This window comes from Grampus griseus (genome assembly GCF_964374135.1).
Source record: "Grampus griseus genome assembly, chromosome: 15".
In the NCBI taxonomy this organism is placed as follows: domain Eukaryota; kingdom Metazoa; phylum Chordata; class Mammalia; order Artiodactyla; family Delphinidae; genus Grampus; species Grampus griseus.
The window spans coordinates 58,872,640-58,894,966 of NC_139009.1; the positions used below are offsets into that span (position 1 = coordinate 58,872,640).

General features: G+C 42.2%; 3 protein-coding genes across 5 annotated transcripts; 1 reads left to right on the plus strand and 2 right to left on the minus strand.

Moving 5' to 3' along the window:
* Positions 1 to 39: 39 nt before the first annotated feature.
* SNRPG (small nuclear ribonucleoprotein polypeptide G) lies at positions 40 to 9,302 on the minus strand. 3 transcript variants are annotated; one of them, XM_082672126.1, is made up of 4 exons: positions 9,169 to 9,302; positions 5,952 to 5,974; positions 4,940 to 5,064; positions 40 to 225 (listed from the first exon to the last, which is right to left on the minus strand). In XM_082672126.1, exons 1-4 carry the CDS (start codon positions 9,198 to 9,200, stop codon positions 175 to 177), a joined length of 231 nt encoding a protein of 76 aa, XP_082528252.1. In that variant the 5' UTR covers positions 9,201 to 9,302; the 3' UTR covers positions 40 to 174. The 3 variants fall into 3 exon arrangements, with proteins under 3 accessions (XP_082528252.1, XP_082528253.1, XP_082528251.1); XM_082672127.1 differs by lacking the exon at positions 5,952 to 5,974 and having other exon boundaries at positions 9,169 to 9,280; XM_082672125.1 differs by lacking the exon at positions 5,952 to 5,974 and having other exon boundaries at positions 4,940 to 5,096; positions 9,178 to 9,275.
* Positions 9,303 to 10,683: 1,381 nt separating this feature from the next.
* Positions 10,684 to 16,486, minus strand: FAM136A (family with sequence similarity 136 member A). The gene is made up of 3 exons (XM_082672295.1): positions 16,385 to 16,486; positions 15,321 to 15,461; positions 10,684 to 12,283 (listed from the first exon to the last, which is right to left on the minus strand). The coding sequence occupies exons 1-3, from the start codon at positions 16,469 to 16,471 to the stop codon at positions 12,095 to 12,097; spliced, it is 417 nt and encodes a 138-aa protein (XP_082528421.1). The 5' UTR covers positions 16,472 to 16,486; the 3' UTR covers positions 10,684 to 12,094.
* On the plus strand, positions 13,300 to 14,059 carry LOC309833735 (non-histone chromosomal protein HMG-14-like). Its single transcript, XM_082672175.1, has one exon. The coding sequence runs from the start codon at positions 13,315 to 13,317 to the stop codon at positions 13,618 to 13,620; it is 306 nt and encodes a 101-aa protein (XP_082528301.1). The 5' UTR covers positions 13,300 to 13,314; the 3' UTR covers positions 13,621 to 14,059.
* Positions 16,487 to 22,327: the final 5,841 nt, after the last annotated feature.

A 22,327-nucleotide genomic window follows, 5' to 3' on the forward strand; every position in this document is an offset into this window, starting at 1 on the left:
AAGAGCAAATCTTCTATGTTCAGAACAGCTGAGAAAGCATTTTTGACTATTACAGAAGTTTATTTAACAAAAAAGTTCAGTAAGAGAATGTACATGACCCAATTTTCATCGTAGTAAAATGTGGAGAGAGGACACGTGGAAGCAGTTGATTTCTCTGGTGAAGACAGCCATTGTTCATACTCGTTCCAAAGCTTCTAACATGATGATACTATTTCCTCGTATTACCTAAGAAAGAGAAAATGAATTTGAAAAGAACACAATTCATTTAACAGACATATCAATGATGATTAAAATGATTTGATTTCATCAAATCATTAATGGTTTTTCGGTTATTAAATGTCAGTTTGTGAGGCTTTTTTCCTGGTCACAGGAACACAAAATAATTCCAGTCTTTTAATAATGACATGAAGCCACTAAGCCCTTCATAATGAGATGCACATCTAGATCGAAGGCTAACAAGTACCTTTTTGAGACCAGTCTCCAATGACCCATTTCACTTAAACTGCAGGACTCAAATGAACATGCCCATCCCTGCCCCTAAGGGATCCATAAGTTAGTGGGAAAAATAGGTACAGTAGAATACATCAATCAGTTTAGGGGTATAAGATCATTGAGGGAACAAACCAGGATGAAAGTTGGAAAAAGTAGGATTTCTGAAGATGACATTTTAGCTGGGTCTTGAAAATTGGGTACAATTTTGACAGGAAGATAGGAAATTCTAGACAGAACTGAGATGAAAAAGTGTAAGGGGATAAGGAAAAATCTAATCTGAATAAAGTAAACGGTTATGGAAGGAAGTGGTAAACAAAGACAGTTCGCACCTAATCTTAAAAGGCCTCAAACACCAATCTTAAAAGTGTTTGGAAAGCATCATGAAACCAACAATGAACCAGTGACAGTTTCAGAGCTGGGGGAATGTTTTGCCAAAAGCGTATATAAGAGAATGGGGGTGGGGGAGACTTAGAGGCAGGAAGAAAAGTTATAAAGAAAAGGCCCCAGGGGCACAGTGCCTGATATAGTAGCCATTCTATAAAAGATAAGCCAGGATACTCATGACAGCATAGGTGAAATGGCTGGCAATGGCTGGTAAAGAGGGATAGAAAAATAAGTCAAACTGGAAGGGGACTATGAAAACAAGGAGAATAATGAGAATTATTATGAAAATAAGGAGCGCCTGGTGGACTGTAGGCAATGCAATCACAGATCAGTTCAAGTAGAGCTGGATAGGTGAAAAGGACAGGAGTGGGATGAGGGATGTGGAACGATTTATTAGAAATGGAGGCATTCTGAGTAAGATCAAAGTGGAGCTATGCTTGTAGGCAGGTGGTGTAAAAATAGCTGTAACTGGTTCTTCTCTCCTCTCATTCTACTCGCTTTATTCACTACATACACTATTATTCACTATCTTCCTCACTCCAGTGTCATTTCTATGACAGGGTGCAGGGACTTTGCTTGGTGCACCATCCCCAGTGCCTAAGCTGTGGCAGACACACAAAAGGTTCAGCAACTACTGTTAAGTAAACAAATGAACCTCCACGTGATTACCGCAGCTGACAGACTGGAAAGGAACGTGACAGGTGGGCAAGTGTCTTGGAGCCCGGCAGAGACAAACAGCAATGAGTATGGTGAGAAGGTGGCAAAGAATTAAAGAGCTGCATTAAAGAGAACAAGGCCCTGAAAATGACAATGGGGATTGAAGGAAACTACAGACTCTTACTTACTCTTCTTACAAGTTAGGAAAAGAAGAAAGCTAAACAACATGATTACCTAGTTCTCAAGAGTTTTAAACTGCTGGCTTATGTGCAACAGATGATGAACATCACATCTCATTGACAAAAGCATGAAAAACAAGTAGGCTTCTTTCCTAGCTCCCTCCTAAATTTGTCCCTTTCTGACACCTTCCCTAGACGTGGAGGATGGTGGAGAGATGTTATTTCAGGTAACTATGATTTTCAGATCTGTGGGCTTTTCCTTTTTGCCATCATTAAAAAACAAAACCACTACTTTCATCAACATTTTCTAAAATGGTATCACACACTTCTTTGCCTTCTCACATAATACACAGTTAAGGTTTGTCGTGAACACCTCTGTTGTGCAGTGCTCTACCTCTTTCCCCACTGTGCTCGAGGCCCCATTCTCCAAATCAAACTGGAACCCGAATTCCGTATTGCTCCTTTGTTGGGCTTCAATACTAAGTTTTGGCAAAGTGTTGCTCAGGCTTTTAAAGTCTCCTGCGAGGGCACAACTGCCTAATAAAGAATACAAACATAATATGGAGCTACAGAAGCACAAAGCCTGATCACCTGAAATATGTAGCATCAAAAAAAGACACAATTGTTACTACATTCTTAGGGGAACCTTGGAGTGGATTAGAATCTTTAGGAAATAAGACAGAGTTGATGCTACTGACTACTCTGGGGATGTCTCAAAAGATAAGAGGCTAGTCGAGACATTGTTATGTAATTATCCACCTGACAGATCCCCCAAACAAATTACCCCACCCCCTTCAGAATACACACATTCTTAATACTATTCTTAATTTAATACTATTAAGTAATTTCAATGGCCTCAATGGGTCACTGATTGGACAAGGGAATAATGACGCCAACGTAACTGTCTCCTTAGCCAAACAACTTGTGAAAAAACAAAACTGTAACTGGTTTCCCCTCTTTTCCTTAGAAAAGCCATCCTTCCATTTTCTTTAGAGTGTTTTTTAAAGACAATTGATATATTATCATTATTTCATTTTCAAAGTGAACTCAGCCACAAGAATTAGCACCTACTAACACAAGACTTTAATTTTTAGTCACACAACCGCCATCATAGGTGGAGGAGCAGACTGCCTAACACGGTAAGTAGGTGCTCATTATTTGAATGACTTGGGAGGACACTGCTTTTAACCAATTTCTGTGTAAAGAAAATTAAGCCCATCAAAATTTAGGGAGAAAATTACGAGAAAGATCCATGATCTAGGCTCAATTCCTTCTCTGATAAAAATTTCGAGAAGTGCCACACATTCTCTAAAAAGTTATCTTCCCAAGTTAAGAACTTTAGATGTCAATTCCTTCTTGAATCCTTTTTTAGCAAATTTGTTCAGATATGAACCAAAATCCTAATCTACCCTCTATTAGAATGAGGATTTCCTAATCTGTAAAAGGAATGGCTAGGGGGAAATCTTGGGGTATTTTAAAACTGTTTTATAAGAAACTGCTGCTAATGATTTGCCCATACTTTTATTCATTTTTAACAGAAGCTCAAGGAGACTGTACCTGGAAAGAAGGCAGATTTACATGAAACGTGTGGGGGTGGGCGGGGAGTCTCATAGCTAGAGATTCCAAGTTGTTTCTCTAACCCTGACTACTGATTTGCTTTTCAAAATGCAGTAATGGAAATACACTTGAAATAAGCAATAACACAAGCCTTGGAAAGGGTGATTAAAAAATTATACCCTTTTACTGCTCAAACTTTAAAAAGTGAGGCAAAATCATGGCTAATGATTAGGAACTCTTACCACCTCTTCGAGGTCTACATGCTCAATGATTTGCTAAAGCTAAGTTGTCTGTTTTGATTCACCTTGCCAAGGTAACTCAGACTTAACACTTACTGGGTATACTGTCCTCTGTTGGGCAGAGTGGAATTCAAAGTCTGGGTTTTGTTGACAAACATCAACAACTCTTCTTCAGTAGTCATACCACTATGGCCTATTGAATGCAGAAACGTTTGCTCCTATGATTAAGAAGTCAGCATCTGTTTTCCTCCTGTTTTCTTCCATGTGAATGGCTGTCATTGTATCCCTTGCAACTTTTACCTTGACTACTTTTTGAGTGTGATAAACCAGAAAATCTAGGTTAATTATATACACAATTAAATCCCAAAAGTGTGATCTGTGACCTGGCAGATCTGCATCAAATGGGCACTTGTTAGAAATGCAAAATCTCAGGTTCCATCCCATACCTATTGAATTAGGATCTGCATTTTAACAAGATTTTCTGGGAATTCATGGCATGTTCAAGTTTGATAAGCAGTAATCCTCACTACACGTTAAAATTACACAGTATCTTTTAACAAAAAAAGAGAGCAGCACCCTTAGAGATACAGTTTCAATTGCTCTGAGGTGGACTCTAGGCATAATTTTTGTTTGCTTGCTTTTAAAAAAACTCCTCAGTGACTGATTGTAATTGCTCTCAATCACTGGTTAATCTTTGCCTTACATTAGAATCACCTGGGGAACTTAAAAAAATTTTTTTTATTGGAGTATAGTTGGTTTACAATGTTGTGTTAGTTTCTGCTGTAGAGCAAAGTGAATCTGTTATACATATACATGTATCCACTCTTTTTAGATTCTTTTCCCATAGAGGCCATTACAGAGTATTGAGTTCCCTGTGCTATACAGTAGGTTCTCATTAGTTATCTATTTTACACACAGTGCTTTTTTTATGTCAATCCCAATCTCCCAAATCACCCCTGCCTGCCGGCCCCCGTAATCATAAATTTGTTCTCTACATCTTTGTCTCTATTTCTGCTTTGCAAATAAGTTCATCTGTACCATTTCATCTGGGGAACTTTAAAAAACTCTAGGCTGCATCCCAGACTAATTTGATTCTAAAATACAACTAAGATTGAGAACTACTGCTCTAATGAAGGAACAAGTATGTGTCTCTATTATAGAATAAAGCTCAAAAATGATTTCTAACACCCATTTCAAGTCTAAGGACCTCAGTGGGTTCGTGTAAGATTCGGATCTAACCTACAGGTAACTGGGATATTATCACAATTGAATAACTGTCATTAAATTAAACTAAAAGGGAGACGGAATGTCTAATCTTGCCTGAAATTTGCCTAACTTCAGTCTAACCCAAGAGTTTGATAGAAGGGACGTTAATGCTTATTCCAAAAGAAAAATGAAATCTCTTAAGAGAAATCTTGTGTCTTTACTTACCACCATTCCAATATTGTTCTGTTGCCCACTAGTTGCCATCTCCACACATTCATCTATCACAAGATTCATAAAGGGATCAAATCCCCTCAATATTCCTTGGACATGTCTGCCACCATTTAATTTCACTGTGTAAAGGGAAAAAGACATTTTAATAAAACTGACCATTAATCATCAACTAAACTATTCATTAAAAATTAGGTGAGATCGGGATTTCCCTGGTGGCACAGTGGTTAAGACTTTGCACTCCCAATGTAGGGGGCTCAGGTTTGATCCCTGGTCAGGAAACCAGATCCCACGTGCATGCCACAACTAAGAGTTCGCCTGCTGCAACTAAGGAGCCCATCCACCACAACTAAAGACCCAGAGCAACCAAATAAATTAAAAAAACTAGGTGAGATAAAACCCAGGTATTTGAGATGTATAATCTACTATCTTTACTATATGCCAAGCACTGGGCTAAACATTTTACATTTACTTCCACATTTAAACTTATAAGAATCCTATGAAGTAGAATTATCCTGACTTTTTATGAAGGAACTGAAGTATAGCATTTTTAAATAACTGGTTCAAGATTATACAGTTACTGTGGGGTACAGGTGGAGTTCAAACTGAAGGCTGCTCGCTCCTAAAGCCATGGTCTTAACCCCTATATACTTCGAGTACTGTACAGGTTATATTTTAGTCCTTGTCTGTCCTTTGTTTAAAGGAAAAAAGTTAAGTTTTCAAATAGAAAATACTGTTAATTTTATCAAAGTGAGAGAGGGCTTATATGAAATAATGAAGAGTCTAAAGTACTGTGAAACTTCCTAAGTATCAGAAATTAAGTAAATAAAACTGTCTAGTTAGAATTTTGATAAACCTGCTTAATTAATGGATATGAATTAGAGGTTCTGTGTGCTTTGAATTTTTATAATGTTGCTCCTTCAAACATTATATACCGCCAAGGCACATGTAAAAAGGAATTTAGCATTAAAAAAAAAAGGCCCGAAAATAAAAAACCAAAAAGACTTACATGATAACTTCTTGTCCATAAATCTGAAAAAGCAAAAGGGGTAAAGATTATATAACTAATTAAAAAAATTTAAGCACAAGTAAGCACTAAAGTAGGTATAGTCAGGATAATCTGTTAAAATATACACAATAGGAATAATGAAATTTAAAAGAGTAAAAACTGTACTGTGGTAAAGGATGAGAGAGTGATGGGCTACCACAGTTAGTACTTATACTAACTGAGCAATGTGATTTGGGAAGGGAAGATAAACAAAAATGGAATGGATTTACAATATATTAATGTACATTAAATTGCATCTTTATACTGATGTGAATTACAAACCATTCTTGTTGTTCAATACTGACCTAACTTTCAATGACAGGATTTTACAACCATAACAGAAAAACAAAGATTTGGTTATATTTTTAGTTATTTCCAAAACCAAACAAAGTTGTGAAGAAACCAGAAGGTAATCAAACTATACCCAATCCAATAGGTATTTTATTTTATTTTATATTTGAGACAATACGTAGTGTTGTTTTATTTAATATTAAACATCAATCTTAAGTGTTCAGGATAGTCTTCAACACATAATTACGCTTTAGCAAAATAAATGCGTATTTTGAAGTTTTAAATAATCTGAATTAAACAAGAAAATTCCATCTCAGCAGGGTAGTATGAGAATATGAAGACATGTAGTCAAACCAGTTTTTACCTCTTCCAGTTATAGGCTAAAAAACATGAAATTTCATTCAATTTTAATATAAATCATGGGAGAATTCAAAGATAAATAAGAGAAAGGGGCTGACGGAAGGTGTAAGAAGATAGGTTTTTACAAATAAAAAGATATAGTATGATATATAAAATAATCTATTTTAATAGGATATGTTATATAAAACAAATATAACACACATGAGCTTATTTAATCCTATGATGGCTTTTATAAATTACATACATACAAATTAATAATACTTATTTATTAATAATTAATCAGCATTTAATAGATGGGGAACTGAGGCTCAGAAAGGTTAAGTAAAATTTCCAAAGTCACAGCAGTGAAAAAGTTTGAGCAAAATCAAATGGTTCAGTTTGGCTGGAGAACACAGCACTCAAATGTTAGTGTGTGTAATATTTGGTGCCTGGATTTCTGATGGAGGAGCTTGAATGTTGGGTCAAGAAATCTGGACTTTGTTATGTATACAGCAATAAGTTATTGCAGCAGAACCAGCCAATGGCAAGACTACTGTGGCACGTGTAAGCCAGATCATTATGCTATACACCTTAAACTTACACAGTGCTGTATGTCAATTATATCTCAAAAAAACTGGAAGAAAAAAAAAAAGACTACTCTGGCATTGACTTTATTTTTTTAATTAATTAATTAATTAATTTATTATTTATTTTTGGCTGTATTGGGTCTTTGTTGCTGTGAGCGGGCTCTCTCTAGTTGGGGTGAGTGGGGCCTACTCTTCGTTGCGGTGCAGGGGCTTCTCATTGCAGTGGCTTCTCTTGTTGTGGAGCACAGGCTCTAGGCACGTGGGCTTCAGCAGTTGTGGCACGTAGGCTCAGTAGTTGTGGCACATGGGCTTAGTTGTCCCGGGCATGTGGGATCTTCCCGGGCGAGGGCTCGAACCTGTGTCCTCTGCATTGGCAGGCGGATTCTCAACCACTGCGCCACCAGGGAAGTCCCTGGCATTGACTTTTAAGAGCAGGACTAAGAATTTGGTTAGGCCAGGGTATCTCAACCTCAGCATACTGAAATCTAGGGCCCGATAATTCTGTTGTTGCATGATATCCAGTGCATTGTAGAAAGTTTTAGCAGCAACCCTGGCCTCTTCCTACTAGATGCTGATAGAACCAGACTCCCATCCCCTCAGTTAAGAACCACTGAGTTATGCTAAACCAGGAGGATGGTATAAACATGTAAAAGATGGTTATTTGTGAGAAATTAAAGGAAAAAAAAAATTAAGTCATTTTGGAGGCAGACCTGCCAGGATTTCACAATTCATGAAATCTAGAGATAAGAAGAGAAAGGTATTAAAACTAGTTTCATCCTCTGAAATTCTCAAATAATGTCTTAAGAATCAAAAAGGAAACCTTACAAATAGAGAATGGTCCTTCTGTTAAAAAATAATTACCATTTCACCAGTTCCTGATGAAGCCAGAGGACATGTAAGATTTTACCAGTTCACCAATAAAAGGATAACTTGGATAAGCATCTTCACAGCAATAATTTTTTTCTTAATGTTAGGCTTATTTAGTAATTGTCTTAAATTTATAACAGATCCAACTAAAATACACACGAGTTTTTGCACAAAAGATGGCTTCAATACAAATGTGCATTTAAGTGTAAAATCATTAAATATGAACTTTTCCTTAAGCCTGACTTCTTTATGGGGCTGATAATAAATGAACTGTACACATGGCAGACCAGATGGCTGGCTGCCTCACAAACTGATCCTTGGACCAATTTTCCATCCTTTGTGCTATCCAACTGAACAAGACAGAGAAGTTACTTAGGAAACATGGCCCATGCTAAGTTCAACCAAGAGTGTTTGAGGACGCTAAAACTTTAAAATGGGCCTTATCTAAAGTAGGAATATGCTACTTTGAGTTGACTTTACTGGGTTCAAACCCCACCCCCGCCCCCCAAACAACCTAGCCTTCTCTAATTAGAAAAAATGAATATTCTCACACAGCAAGGTATCACACGACACTCAAGTTTAACCTAAGAACAAGAAAACAAGAAAAAGGAATGTGATTTCTAAGTTAAAGCTCAAAGAAACAGCTACAAACACACTCTAAGATTAAGGCGTCTTTTGATTCCTCAGATACTATCAAACACTTCCATTCCACCCATCTCCTTAGTTCCTTACAGAATTACTCTCCAGCCACCTTATCTAGAACATGATGCTACTCAAGATGTTCAACAAAGGGTAACATTCGAAATGTTCAAGTAACGAGCGAGAGCGTGCGGGAGACGGGGCCTGGAGCTCGGGCCTGGGATGCAACTCGGCGGACGGAGGCGCCTTGCTGCCTCTGGTAACCTTGCCCACCGGGCCGAAATGCTACGTCTGAGCGGGTCTTAGGCCCCGAAGCGCGGGACACCGGCCCGCATCTCGTCGGCCACAGACCAGAAGACGCACGCCAGGCGCGCTCTCGGGAATGGCGGAGGACCTAAGGAACCCGAGGCACACAAATAAGCTGCCATTTGGGCACGGCCCTCACACATACTTACTTCTTCAACTCGGGAGGGTGAGCTTTGCTCATGATGTCTACTCGAGGAGCTCAAAGACGCCTCCAAACAGAACTCGAATCGTCGCTCTCGCTCCAGCAGTAGGCCCGGCGCTTTGCGTCTGACGTCACTCATCCCGTTAGCCAATTGATTGTCGGCCGCTTTCCCGTTTCACCTCGCGATACTTAGGGAAGGCCTGAGAGTGTCGATCAGTCCCAAGCTTCCGTTTGCGCCGCCAGCGATTGGCCAGGACGGAGGGATGGGACCTTCGGGAGCCCCGTTCTTTCCCGTCTGTAAAATCGGGGTGCGCCTCTAGCTTCGGAAGGAACCTGGTTAATGCCGTGTGTTTGTGGGTTGCAACATGTATCTTATTCATATGTACCAAATGAAAATAAGCTCTAGAGGAGTGGGCCCCTAATATTTCTTTGCATGTGTGGGGATATGTCCATGTATTGCGCTGCCCTTTGTTGTGCTTTGCAGATACAGCATTTTTGTTTCTGTTTTAAACAGAAAGAAGGTTTGTGGCAACCCTGAGTCTAACAAATCTCTTGGTGCCATTTTTTCTTTTTCCAACAGCATTTGTTCACTTGGTGTATCTGTGTCATTCTGGTAATTCTTACAGTATTTAAAACTTTTTCATCGCATTTGTTATGGTGATCTGTGATCATACCAAATAATTCATGTGTGACTTGCTTTATCGAGACATTTGCTTCACTGTGGTGGTCTCCAACAGAACCTGCAGTATCTCGGAGGTTTGCCTATACTCCCACAGGAGAATGTCATGCTAAGTCTAGGGTTCTGGTAACAGCTCAGTTAGCGAGTGACCTCTGCCCCATAAGAGAGGGTGATTGGGCCTCAATTTCCAAGACTTTGAATCTAGAGCCCAGAAGTGTATTCCCCATGGTCGGTCCTGCAATGCTTGTTAACAATACCTCCAAACCCCCACTTAACATACATTGTCTGTATAAAACGTGAAGTGCAGCACACAAATGATCTCTAATATGAGGTATTGATTTTCAAGTCAAGAGTGCAGGTGTAAACAGTGGTCTCTGACTTGTTCCTAGTTAAGTTATCCAAAATAAGTGCATCTACATTTACGAATCAGATACAATTGGGATTATAGAAGACTTAGGCCAAAATAGAAAAGCATTAGTGATTTTAAGTAAGGGATGGTTCTACAAGATTCAGTTCATTCCTCATGTTCAGGCATGACTCTATTTAAATACCAGTGACAGTGAAGTCTTAAACTCATCATCTATTTTGTACTCTCTTGGTACTCAAAATCCCAGGCATTGCATTTTCTTTAGAGGGGTCATAACTGCCTGTCTTTTCCAGTTTTTGTTGTGTTTAGTTGAAGCTAGAGACCTGATGTGGATATTGAATTTCTTTTTCAGCCTTATAGTTTCTGTCTTTTTACATGAACAGACTTCAATTTGTAGTGCCCTAGCATGCCCTCAAAGTTCTTCCCATTTACAAGCATCCGAACCATAACATATAGCTAATTTTCACTCCCCTGGACCTCTTAAATTTATTTCACACATTACAAAGAGAAGCATCCTGACAAAGTTATATATTCACTGGCCAGATATAAGGAAAGAAACACAATAGTGGAAGAAAAATTAAGTCTTATGTATTTTTAAAACCAAACCACTAGGAAAATATATCACAGTCTTGAAACAGCAAACAGACAGGCTATATTATCATTTCAAGTAATAAGTTGGTAAAAACACAAGGTCCTTAATAAAACGATAAGGTGCCAGAACTGGGGCAAGAACAACGCATGTCGCAAAAGTAGTATTTGGTAACGGAGGGCTGTCCCTTTTTTTGCTCTAAAGGAGTCACAGCTTGCCCGAGTTGCTTACTTTTTCTCCTTTGACCTTCGTGTTGCCAAGGGACTGTTTCAACAGAGCTCTGTTATCACAGGGGGCAAAGTAAGCAATACTGGGTGTAGGCTTTCATTCTATTTTGTTTTATGAAAACCAAATTTTTCCAAAGCCAGTACTTCATAACTCTCTTAATTAAGCAGCTAACAATTCCTCTTTCACTGTTCATTCTTGAATACTAGCATATAGCACAATCAAAAGCCCCTTTCCCTTCAAGGGTGAGTGTCACTGCAAGATTGTCTTGTCACTCGGCTGACTCTGCTGCTGACAGCCTCAGGGCTCATCATGGCTGCCAGTCAGAGGGAAGGTTTGCTTCCCCTGCCATTGTGATAGCGCTTCTTATATTTTTGCAGGGTCTCCAGGCTGAAAGATGTCATGTGTGAGAATTTTAAGAAATGCGCATCCACGTCCTGACGGCCAGAAATGAATATCCGCAAGGACCCTTTCAGAGTTTTTATCCAAACTACCTCTCCCAACTCTACATCTTAAAGTAGCTTCATGCGCTTGTATATAAAACAAAACCACGCGAAACAAATCCCCAGAAGCCCCCTTTCCCCTTCTAAATTAGTGACCTCATGGATTTTGTTTTATTTCCAGTTTGTGGGAAACGTTGTAGTGATCCTTCTGGTAAACAGGAGGTTGGCAACAAACAGAAACACCTCTCCTCACACTCCACCAGCTCATAAGCAGGTCAGATGAACCTGCCAGCCTGTTGGTATCTGTGTACTAAGAGAATCTGGTACCTTGGAGGGCTCTGGTTTGGTACAAGGGAGGCTCCCTGTTGCCAGGAAAAGCACTTGCCACGTGAAATTCAGGATCACAAAAACTCTCCTGTGCTATCTCTGACCCCAATTTTAGCACCAGGTTTTTTCACTTTCTAGGTTTCAAACACAAAGGAACCAGTGTCCAGAGGCAAGTGATATAGGCCTTAAACTTGCTGCCATCCTTAATTTCCTCATTCATAAACTTTCCTTAGAAAACCCAAATCCCCATTTCTCTTCTTAAATAGACTCCTGCCTTCAGCCCCGATGGCCAATAGCAGACATCTACTTCCCAATGGATGAGAGAGACTCCTTCATCTTCTTGGTCATGGTTGGGATGAGGTTCATGTGGTCATCCACACACGTGGTCACGCAACTCTCCAGCTGCCGCTTCACCTGAAGCTCTTTACTCCCTGCATCAATTGAATCTTTGGCTTTGTCGTTGCAATGCATAGTGCACCGGGCCAGGCGGTCCTGCGGCAAGAGGGAAAAGGGTAGAGGAACTGAAAGGCTGGCCTTTATTTACCAAATGCCTGTCACGTGCCAGGCTCTGTGCTACGTATTTTTCTACGTATTACGTGGGTTATCTTGATCAATTAAGTGACACTATCGTGCAATTAACCAGGATTGTCCTGATTGAAACAGAGGGTGGCACCACGAGGGCCCAGGGAAAGCGTCACTAGAAAGCAGGTGAATAATAGAATAAATTGTACAGAAGCCCCTTCCAGGAGGTGAGAAGGAACTAGAGGCTAATGTTACTCAACTATAGACTTTCAAACACCTTGATTTTATAAGGTCTGTACTTGCTACAGAAAAATACTCAATTCCACGAATATTTATTGAGCATCTACTATGTGCTAGGGACTCTTCTAATGTTGGGGAATACAGCAATGAGTAAAACAGATAAAGTTCTTGCCTTCATTGAACTGATATTCCAGTGAGGGGAGAGAGACAAACAAAACAAATAAGTGGAGATGTTGGGGGAAACAGTTGGATACATGAATCTGGAGATCAGGAGTAAAGCTGGTCTAAAGATATGAATGTAGGTGTTGTCAGCATATAGATGATACTTGCTATGAGACTAGAGAACTAGATTGAAAAGAAAAAAGATCCAAGGACAGCCCTGGGCACTCCAGTGCTCTTCAGAGGTTGGAGAGGGAAAAAAACAGTAAATGAGAACAAGAAAGGAGAGAGGGAGAGAGGTGGAAAACCAGGAGAGTGAGCCATCCTATCCTGGTGGCCAACTGAGTACAGATTTTTAAGGAGGGGGAGAGTAATCCACTGTGTCAATGATGCAGGTAGGTTGAGTAAGATGAAGAATGAGAAATGACCACTCCCATGGAAGGGAGTGGCAAGAGTGGTTCTGGCACAGTGGAAAAGTAAGTCTGATTGGAGCAGTGAAAAGTGAATGGAAGGGGTCCCAGCAGCTCGGGTGGCGGGAGCGGCAGCGGCCAGGCAACCCAGCTTCGCGAAGGCTCTCGGCGCGCGCCCGCCCCGCCGCGACGATGCCTAAGAGGAAGGTCAGCTCCGCCAAGGGAGCGGCGAAGGAGGAGCCCAAGAGGAGATCGGCGAGGTTGTCAGCTAAACCGGCTCCTGCAAAAGTGGAAACGAAGCCAAAAAAGGCGGCAGGAAGGGATAAATCTTCCGACAAAAAAGTGCAAACAAAAGGGAAAAGGGGAGCAAAGGGAAAACAGGCTGAAGTGGCTCACCAAGAGGCTAAAGAAGACTTAACTGCAGAAAATGGAGAAACTAAAAATGAGGAGAGCCCAGCTTCTGATGAAGCAGGAGAGAAAGAAGCCAAGTCTGATTAATATCACACACCTGGTCCTATCAGGGGTCCCTGTTTCCCTTCTTGTACAATCCAAAGGAATATTTTTATCAACTATTTTGTAAATGCAAGTTTTTTAGTAGCTCTAGAAACATTTTTAAAAAGGAAGGAATCCCACCTCATCCCATTTTTTAAGTGTAAATGCTTTTTTTTCAGAGGTGAAATCATTTGCTAGTTGTTTATTTTTTGGTACAACCAGAAAATAGTGGGATATTGAATATGGGAGGCTTTGATTGCCTTGGGTGTCAGCTTAACATTCCACAGATGGAGGGTAGCTTTTATATCCTATAATACAAAGCATACTAAACGGCAGTTTGGAGTCACTTGTGCATTTAATGTCTTAAACACTTTAAATTACTTCTCTTCCCACGTTGTTTTTGGTAGAATTGTTTCCTAAAGCAAACCACTCACCCCTTGATCTTGGCTCTCCTGGGCAGAATACTGTGCACTCTGTAACATCTTTGGTCATGGTAGTCCAGTTCTTCTAGTAACTGTTAATGTGCTGTGAACGACTGACAATTTGCGTATGTAGTGTATGTGATATTAAATTGTGAATTAGTGGGACTTACGATGTAACAGCATATCAATATTTGAAGATATTGGTACTTGATATCCTGTGAAGGAAAATTTGCCCCCAAATTTTAAGCTGGAAAGTCACTGGAATAACTGTTCGGAAAAGAATCACCAACTACATGATTTTTTAGGTTTTTGGTACGTATGTTGAGAATTGTGTACAAATTGCAATGTCTGTGTACTGATCCTCAAAACAACCAATAAAATCTCAATTATGAAAGAAAAAAAAGTGAATGGAAGAAGAAAGTTGTACAGTAATTCAAGAATCAAATTTTGAAAGACCCTATCTGTAAAATAAGGTGTCAAACACAAAGAAACCCCCTGAAGTTCCATGATCTTGGAGAAGTTATTCTTTTATAGTGTCAGTAATTTTGAAGAATTTTATACAGAATGTAAAAATGTACCACATTAGATATAATTTTTCCATTTGAACAGAATCCCAGGCTATGAAAACTGGTTCAGAGGTGGGCCCTGCTTCCCCAAGTTCCAGGAAAGTATATCCAGAGGAAGGGAGTAAAAGGAAGTTGTGGATACCTCCAGAGAGGGATACTGTTCGGGGGCTCTTAGTGACCTCATAGAGGCTTGTGAGTCAGGCATCGGTGAGTCAACAAGAATAATTCTTCATATAAATGGCCGCTCTTTAGTGACACAGGAGCTGCCCCCTGGGTGTAGCAAGTAGGAGCATCCTGGGTGGGTATATCCACAAAATGACGGCAGGATCTTGTTCTAATCTGTATGCTTTAAAGACTGGCCCATTCCACTTTCCTGGGGATTCTGCTGTTGTAAGAATGAATTAATATGTTTTAGAAAGCTTTATACTGTACAGTATACATATGTATTTGATATTTACGGGGAAAAAAACATAAGGCTCTTGGTCATGAACTCCCTTGGTTAACTCCCTTTTACATTGTTTCTATGGGAAGTTTTTACAGCACTCAATCTCCTGGACTTTTTCCAAAATTTGAAACTGTGTAAAGAGTAGTTGGCCATAGGACTGTCACAAATGTTAACACAGAACCAAGACACTAAAGCTAAGAGTTTTGAACAAATGCTTCTCATCTGCAAAAGAGCAACATCAAGGGCTAGAGTCATCTGTTTGGAATTCCTCACCTGGAACTTCTCCAACTCGTTGGTCACCAGGGCCTGGGCTTGAGCCAGAGGTGCATGGCAGCGCTCAATGCACTGGTGCACTTGCTGCATGGACGCCTGGCTGTCCTCACAACAGCCGGCGCTGCACCGGAACATGAGGCCCTGTGGGGGGAGGGCAGAGGAAGGTTAGGTAGTAAAGCCTCCGGGACAGAGATGACCACGGAGTGCAACAGAGGCTAGGAGAAGCATCATACCCGCACCTCTCCTTAGAATAGACATCAGGACCTTAAAACCACGAACAGGAACATTATCCTCGGTGCCTAGCGCAGTGTTTCACAGCCTCCTTGCCGCTAGCTCATTGGCACTTGTTGAATCGAAGGCTGGGTGGACAGGGAAGGCGGTGGAGGGTCAGATGAAGCCAAGCTCTGAAAACCTGGTGCCTAAACCACAGGGTTCAGAGGTCAGCAATCTAGTAACCTACATTCCACCAGGGAGCAACTGGTCCACTGACTCCAGGGGCACCTTTACAAGGGAAACCCACAATCCGGTTAGGGAAGCTGGACCAGCAGCCACAAAACATTTAGGAGATGAAAGCGGAACAGCACATAAGCCAGCGCTGTGTGGTGCCAGGTTCGGTGCAACAGAACCGGGCATGACCTGGCCATTGAGGAGGCCGAGCGCAGTCCCCTTTCCGGTCTTTCACCCTGGCTGTGCTCTTTCCAGGCCTCTGGCTGCTCACCTGCAGAAGGGGCCGCGCAAGTGGGGAAGGTCGGGGAGGCTGACCATCTTACACCAGGGGCTTCTTAACCCTGCCCCGGGGACACCCTCTCCCCCGGCCTGGCCTTGGGGGCAGACGGCATTGCGCATGGCGAGGGAGCACAGATTTCATCCGCTCAGCCGAAGCTCCAGAAGTTCTGTCTGAGGGTGAGCCGAGTTTCCGAGCACGCCGCGACGACCCCAGGGACACCCCGACCCGGGTCTGCGGGGAGGGAGGCAGTGGCGCTGGGGATCGTGCGACGGCTGCGGGAAGGGGCCAGGAATCCCGGACCGCCTTGGCTCCCCCCGGGTGGGCCCCGACCCGCTACCTGCATCTTCCGGATGTTCTCTCTCTCCAGACACTTCACCATAGAGTCCACCGCCTCCTGCACCCGGAGCTGCTGCAGCTCCGCCATGGCGACACGGCGCTGCTCCGTGCCGCGCCGGCGCCCACATGGACTCCCGGGCACGAGCCCGCCCCCTCGCCGCCTCTTCCCGGGTCACCGCGGCGAGCCCTTTCCGGGCCCACGCCGGCTCCTAGCGTCCTAGAGGAGCAACTGCATGTCCGGCGGCTACCTTCTGCCCGCGCTCTCCGGCCCCCACCCGTAGTCCCCGCCCACCTCTCGGCCTTCTTCACCTGGTCCGCCCACCGCCGCCGGCAGTGCAAGCGCCGAGACTGCATTTTTCCCACTACCTCCCTCCGTCCCTCTTATGTATTTATTTTTTAAAATTGAAGTATTTACAATGTTGTGCCAGTCTCTGCTGAAAAAAGGGAAAAAATATTTAATATAATTAACATAACAGATAAGTGCGCAGATCTTAGATGTAAATACCTTGGTGTGTTTTAACAAACCTTGCCCTTTCCCAGTCAATCCCCGCCCATTCCCTACCTATCTCCCCACTCCAGACCCCAGGCAACCACTGATCCGCTTTCTATCACGACAGATTACACTTTCTCTTTCTAGAATTTATAAATCATTCCTATGTACTTTTTTGGGGGGGTTGGCTTCTTCACCTAACATAACGCTTTTGAGATTGAGCCTTATCTTCAGTTCCTTTTTGCTGCTGAATAGTATTCCATTGAATGGACATACAGAAATTTGTTTTTCCATTCCTCTGTTGATGGACATTTGGGTCTTTCCCAGTTATTAGCTATTCTGAATAAAGTGGTGACTATGAACATCCTTGAGCAAGTCTTTTGTAGACGTAGATGTCCATTTCTCTTGGGTAAATATCTAGAAGTGGAACTGTTGGATTGTTGGTAGATGTATGTTTATGCATTTATTTCTAATGAGAAATTATTAACCTCAAAGGAGCAATGCAGGGGCTACAGATATTCAATCGACAATGAAGCATTTATACGCCAGTAACAGTGGGCTGTTTCTGAGCTCCTGGCAGTTCTATCAGGAATGCCCAACTCCACCTCCAACTTTACTGTCCTATGTATTAATTGATTAAACACATGCTGTCGTCCCTCGGTATCCCTGGGTTCCGCATCCGCAGATATGGAGGGCCGACTATGATACTTGAGTGTCGGTGTCAGGACTTTTAGTGGGTCCTGTAACCAACCCCCCGCGGATACCAAGGGACAACTGTAGCTGGTGCGTGCTAGGCACATGGCACGGTGGTAGGGGCGAGGGTCCACAGGGGAGCCTTGGTGAGGGTGAAGGGGGCAGACAGGTAGTGTTGGAAGAGATGTGCTAATACGGGGTGACGGCGGCTGGCAAGAAGGAAGTGAGCAGTCCAAGTGTCTCAGGAAAGCTTCCTTAGAGGATATGACGAGTGGGTGTTTTTGCCTGGCACACGAGACGGTGAAGAGAATGCCATACCAGGCACGGGAAGCTGCCTGAACAAAACAGAGTGTGAAACAGCGTGAAGCTTTGGGGAAGCCAAGTGGTTTTGCTGACTTGGAACCTGGAGTAGAGAGTGAGGGACACAAGGAAAGGGACCTTGACTTTGGAATTTAGGCATTTGCTGCCACCGGACACTAGATGGCAGCAGAACTCTGGTTTGAGGGCAGTGGGCCGCTTGACTCAGCCCAAAGACTTCAAGCATCAGGCCCTTCTCTAGCCCAGGGGCTGGTAACTTCCTGGAAACCACTGTTCAGCATCTGAAACATCCTTTACACTTCAAGCCAGTCTAGAGGCGGCTACCAGCAGCCTCTGGAATTAGAATGACCCCAGCTATTACTGAATGTGCCAGCCTTTGTTTTAAGTTCTTTATATGGGTTATCTCATTTAATACCCACAACAATCCTATGAGGTGAGAACTTTATTATCCACTTTTCTCCTGCTTAGGGCAGAAAACTGAGGTCTAGGGAGGTGAAGCCATTTGCCAAAGGTTGCATATTTAGAAGCTAGAATCGGTGGAGCTAGACTTCCAACCTGCATAAGCTAACTTTCCTACTGTGAAGTAGGAAATCTCTGTTATGACTGACAATGTTTATACTTATGTTTCCATATTCCACGGAGAGTTCTTACTTTCTTTGTTATAGAGCAATCTGAAATATCTCACCTTTCCCCCTTATTTCTAAAATGTCCGATTGAATCTCTCCAACAAGTCCTACTTCTAGGAGCCCAGTTAATCACACTAAACTGAATTGAAAAGTCCTTGAGTAATGCAGCCTTACTAGTTTGTGTATATGAAATGAATGGTTCTTTAGTATGTTTATGAAAAATGATTCCTGACTTCATTTGGCTTTGGAAACCTACATGGTGGAAGCAGTTTAATCTCATTTTAGGAAGCTCAGATACCTTCTTTGTGTTATTTTCCTGGTGCTTTGGGAGTAGGAAACGAGGTTTCAGGATTCGAGATCTTGTGTGGCCCAGTCTTGGCTGACTCACTGGAAACAAGTCTGAGCCCTTTCAGGGTCCTGGATGGTCAGTTGTATAATCTTGATTCCCTTTCTACCTCCCCTGCATGTGACGCTCTGCTCTCAGACCCTGGTTGTGGCCCAACAGCGTCCGAAATACTCTCAGCCACTCTGCCAGGAAAAACAATGGCAATAGATAGACCAAGACTCTTTCTTACATTCAGATATGGGTGGGATAAAGGGGGCCCTGGGACCTTGGGATTATAGGAGGAAATGAAATTTGCTCATTGCTGTCACCTTGACTGAACTTCACGTTAGCAATGGGTGACAGCCAGAAACCCCTTTGGCCAACCTAGGTTAAAGAGCTCCGGAGGCTTCCCTGGTGGCGCAGTGGTTGAGAGTCCGCCTGCCGATGCAGAGGACACGGGTTCGTGCCCCGGTCCGGAAAGATCCCACATGCCGCGGAGTGGCTGGTCCCGTGAGCCATGGCCGCCGAGCCTGCGTGTCCGGAGCCTGTGCTCCGCAACAGGAGAGGCCACAACAGTGAGAGGCCCACATACCGCAAAAAAAAAAAAAAAAAAAAAAAAAAAAAAAAATCTCTGGATGAACCTCTATGCATCAAACTGATAATTCAAAAAACAATTCTTATGTTATCACTTTCTAGTCATGATATTCTATTCCTTGGTAGGTTAACAAGTCTGCTGAGGAAAAGAAAACTCTCACACAAAGAATACTACCTTCTGTAGAATGAGGAATTTAACTTTTGGGAAGTCACAGAAATTTTTTTTTTTTTTTTTGTGGTATGCGGGCCTCTCACTGCCGTGGCCTCTCCCGTTGCGGAGCACAGGCTCCGGACGAGCAGGCTCAGCAGCCATGACTCACGGGACCAGCCGCTCCGCGGCATGTGGGATCCTCCCGGACCGGGGCACGAACCTGTGTCCCCTGCGTCGGCAGGCGGACTCTCAACCACTGTGCCACCAGGGAAGCCCCACAGAAATTTTTATTAAAATACATTTGAAGCTTTGATTGAACAGTTATATATATATAAAAATAAAATTAAACATAAAATAAAGCAAATGTTTTATGATTATAAATATTCTACCATGTAAATATCTCTTGAATCTATTCACATCTCTCTAGCCTACTGTTACCACCCTAGATAAAGCCACCATCATTATTAATATTATTATTATTTGCCTGGGCTACTACAATTGACCCTGTTTAAATCTTTTGCACATCTTCCGATTGAGTGGCCTTTTACTTCTTGGTTTGTACAATATATTTATATATTTTTGTAATGGGCTTTTTGTCAGTTATAGGTGTTATAAATATTTTCTCCTATTTGGTGACTTGCCTTTTCACTTTAAAATTGGAAGAAGTCCTAAACTTGAATTTAGTCTTATTTATAATTTTCCCCTTTATAGTTAATTTCTTTTGTGTCACCTTTAAAATTTTTTTCTCAACTCCAAGATCATGAAGGTATCCTTTTTTTTTTAAAAAAAAAACTTCCCTCTTTTTTTTTTTTTTGGTGTGTTAGTTTCTGCTTTATAACAAAGTGAATCAGTTACACATATACATATGTTCCCATATCTCTTCCCTCTTGTGTCTCCCTCCCTCCCACCTTCCCTATCCCACCCCTCCAGGAGGTCACAAAGCACTGAGCTGATCTCCCTGTGCTATGCGGCTGCTTCCCACTAGCTATCTACCTTACGTTTAGTAGTGTATATATGTCCATGCCTCTCTCTCGCTTTGTCACAGCTTACCCTTCCCCCTCCCCATATCCTCAAGTCCATTCTCTAGTAGGTCTGTGTTTTTATTCCTGTCTTCAGGAATACTCTCCTTTGTGGTGCGCAGGCTTTTTATTGCGGTGGCTTCTCTTGTTGAGGAGCACGGACTCTAGGCGCACAGGCTTCAGTAGTTGTGGCACGTGGGCTCAGCTGTGGCTCGCGGGCTCTAGAGCGCAGGCTCAGTAGTTGTGGCGCACGGGCTTAGTTGCTCTGCAGCATGTGGGATCTTCCAGGACCAGGGATCGAACCCATGTCCCCTGCATTAGTAGGTGGATTCTTAACCACTGTGCCACCAGGGAAGTCCCTCAAAGATTTGTTTATTGTAAATAGGCTATCTAGATAACCACTGGCCACGTGTGGTTATTTGAATTTAAATTAAAATAAATTTTTAAAATTCAGCTTCTTGGTCACATTAGCCACAGTTCAAGTGTTCACTAGGCAAATGTGACTAGAGTATATAGGCATAGAGTGTTTCTATCATCGCAGAAAGTTCTATTGGACAGCACAGCTTTAGAACAATGAGGTTGTTTTGCTCAAGGTTATGAATGATATTTCATCCTTATAGCAGTCTCAGTATCCAGTGTGAATTTTGGTTTTGCTTTACTTGTACAGAATCAAGGCAAATTTGATTTTACTAGATGAGTAGTTACACATGGCGGTCCTTTCCAACAGCTCTTTTTTCAAACTCAGGATGGTCTTCCATTAAGGGGAGGTGTCAGGAAAAGCTTTAACTTGAGCCCGGACTAAAGCTAGTTAACCTGGTAGCACAAGATAATGCCCTTGTGATGTCTTGTGGGCTAAAATAGGACATAGAATATACTTGAGCAGGTGTTTTTTTGAAGAATAGCTGAGAAAGTATTTAAACACATTTTAAAAATTAGAATTCTCACACAACATGTGTGAGAAAAACTCCTCTCTGTGGAGCCCTAGGGTGCTGTGGGGTACAGCTTGAAAACTCTTGATCCAAACCAAAGCTCTTATGAAACTGGGTCCTCAAAAGACAAAGGGATTTCACATGGTCACACAGTAGGTGACTGTCAGAAAAGAGTAGAAATAGATTTTTCTGACTCAGTCCAGTGTTTTCCATACACTTTTGAAATGACAGAGTCCAAACATGGCTTCCCCTCATTGTCTGGGCCATGCTCTCCTGAGCCTTAGTGGTGGGAAGGATGGGCCCTGGAGCTGGACCCAAGCTGGGAGCTGAGTGGGGCCTCATCTTTCTCATTTGGGATGTTATCTTCAGTAATAATAATAGCATCTTCCATTTATTGAGCACGTACTGTGCGCCAGACATACTGTTATCCTCATTCAACAAAGGAGTGTCAAGTAAAAAACAAATCCAGACTTAGTAAGGAGAAAACTTAGTTCAAAATGATTATTGTAATGGGGGAGGGGGACTACTTTAAAGATGTGCAAATCTCTCCAGAGTTAGGTAAAAAGAGTTTTCCTTCTACAGAGCAGGAAACAAAGCTAGAGAGAACCAGGTGTGAGAAAGTGGGATGAAGGGATGGTGAGATTAGATAGTAGATCAGAGATTGTTTTATCCTGAGGCTAGCTTAATTTCTGGGAGGGATCCTTTAAGGTGGCTGTATGCTGGTTCAGGCTGAGGGTGGTTGAAAGTTCAGGGAGCTGGAGACGTCAGAAAAGCTTAACAAAAAGATTGGTTAACAAGC

Coding starts and splice junctions, on each gene's coding strand:
- SNRPG (XM_082672126.1), bottom strand. CDS start 9,200: ATGAGCAAAGCTCACCCTCCCGAGTTGAAGAA. Junction 5,065..5,951: donor TATGGACAAGAAGTTATCAT/GTAAGTCTTTTT, acceptor CCCTTTACACAG/TGAAATTAAATGGTGGCAGA. Junction 226..4,939: donor AGAACAATATTGGAATGGTG/GTAAGTAAAGAC, acceptor TCTCTTTCTTAG/GTAATACGAGGAAATAGTAT.
- FAM136A (XM_082672295.1), bottom strand. CDS start 16,471: ATGGCGGAGCTGCAGCAGCTCCGGGTGCAGGAGGCGGTGGACTCTATG. Junction 15,462..16,384: donor AGAACATCCGGAAGATGCAG/GTAGCGGGTCGG, acceptor CTCCCCCCACAG/GGCCTCATGTTCCGGTGCAG. Junction 12,284..15,320: donor ACGAGTTGGAGAAGTTCCAG/GTGAGGAATTCC, acceptor CTCTTGCCGCAG/GACCGCCTGGCCCGGTGCAC.
- LOC309833735 (XM_082672175.1), top strand. CDS start 13,315: ATGCCTAAGAGGAAGGTCAGCTCCGCCAAGGGAGCGGCGAAGGAGGAG.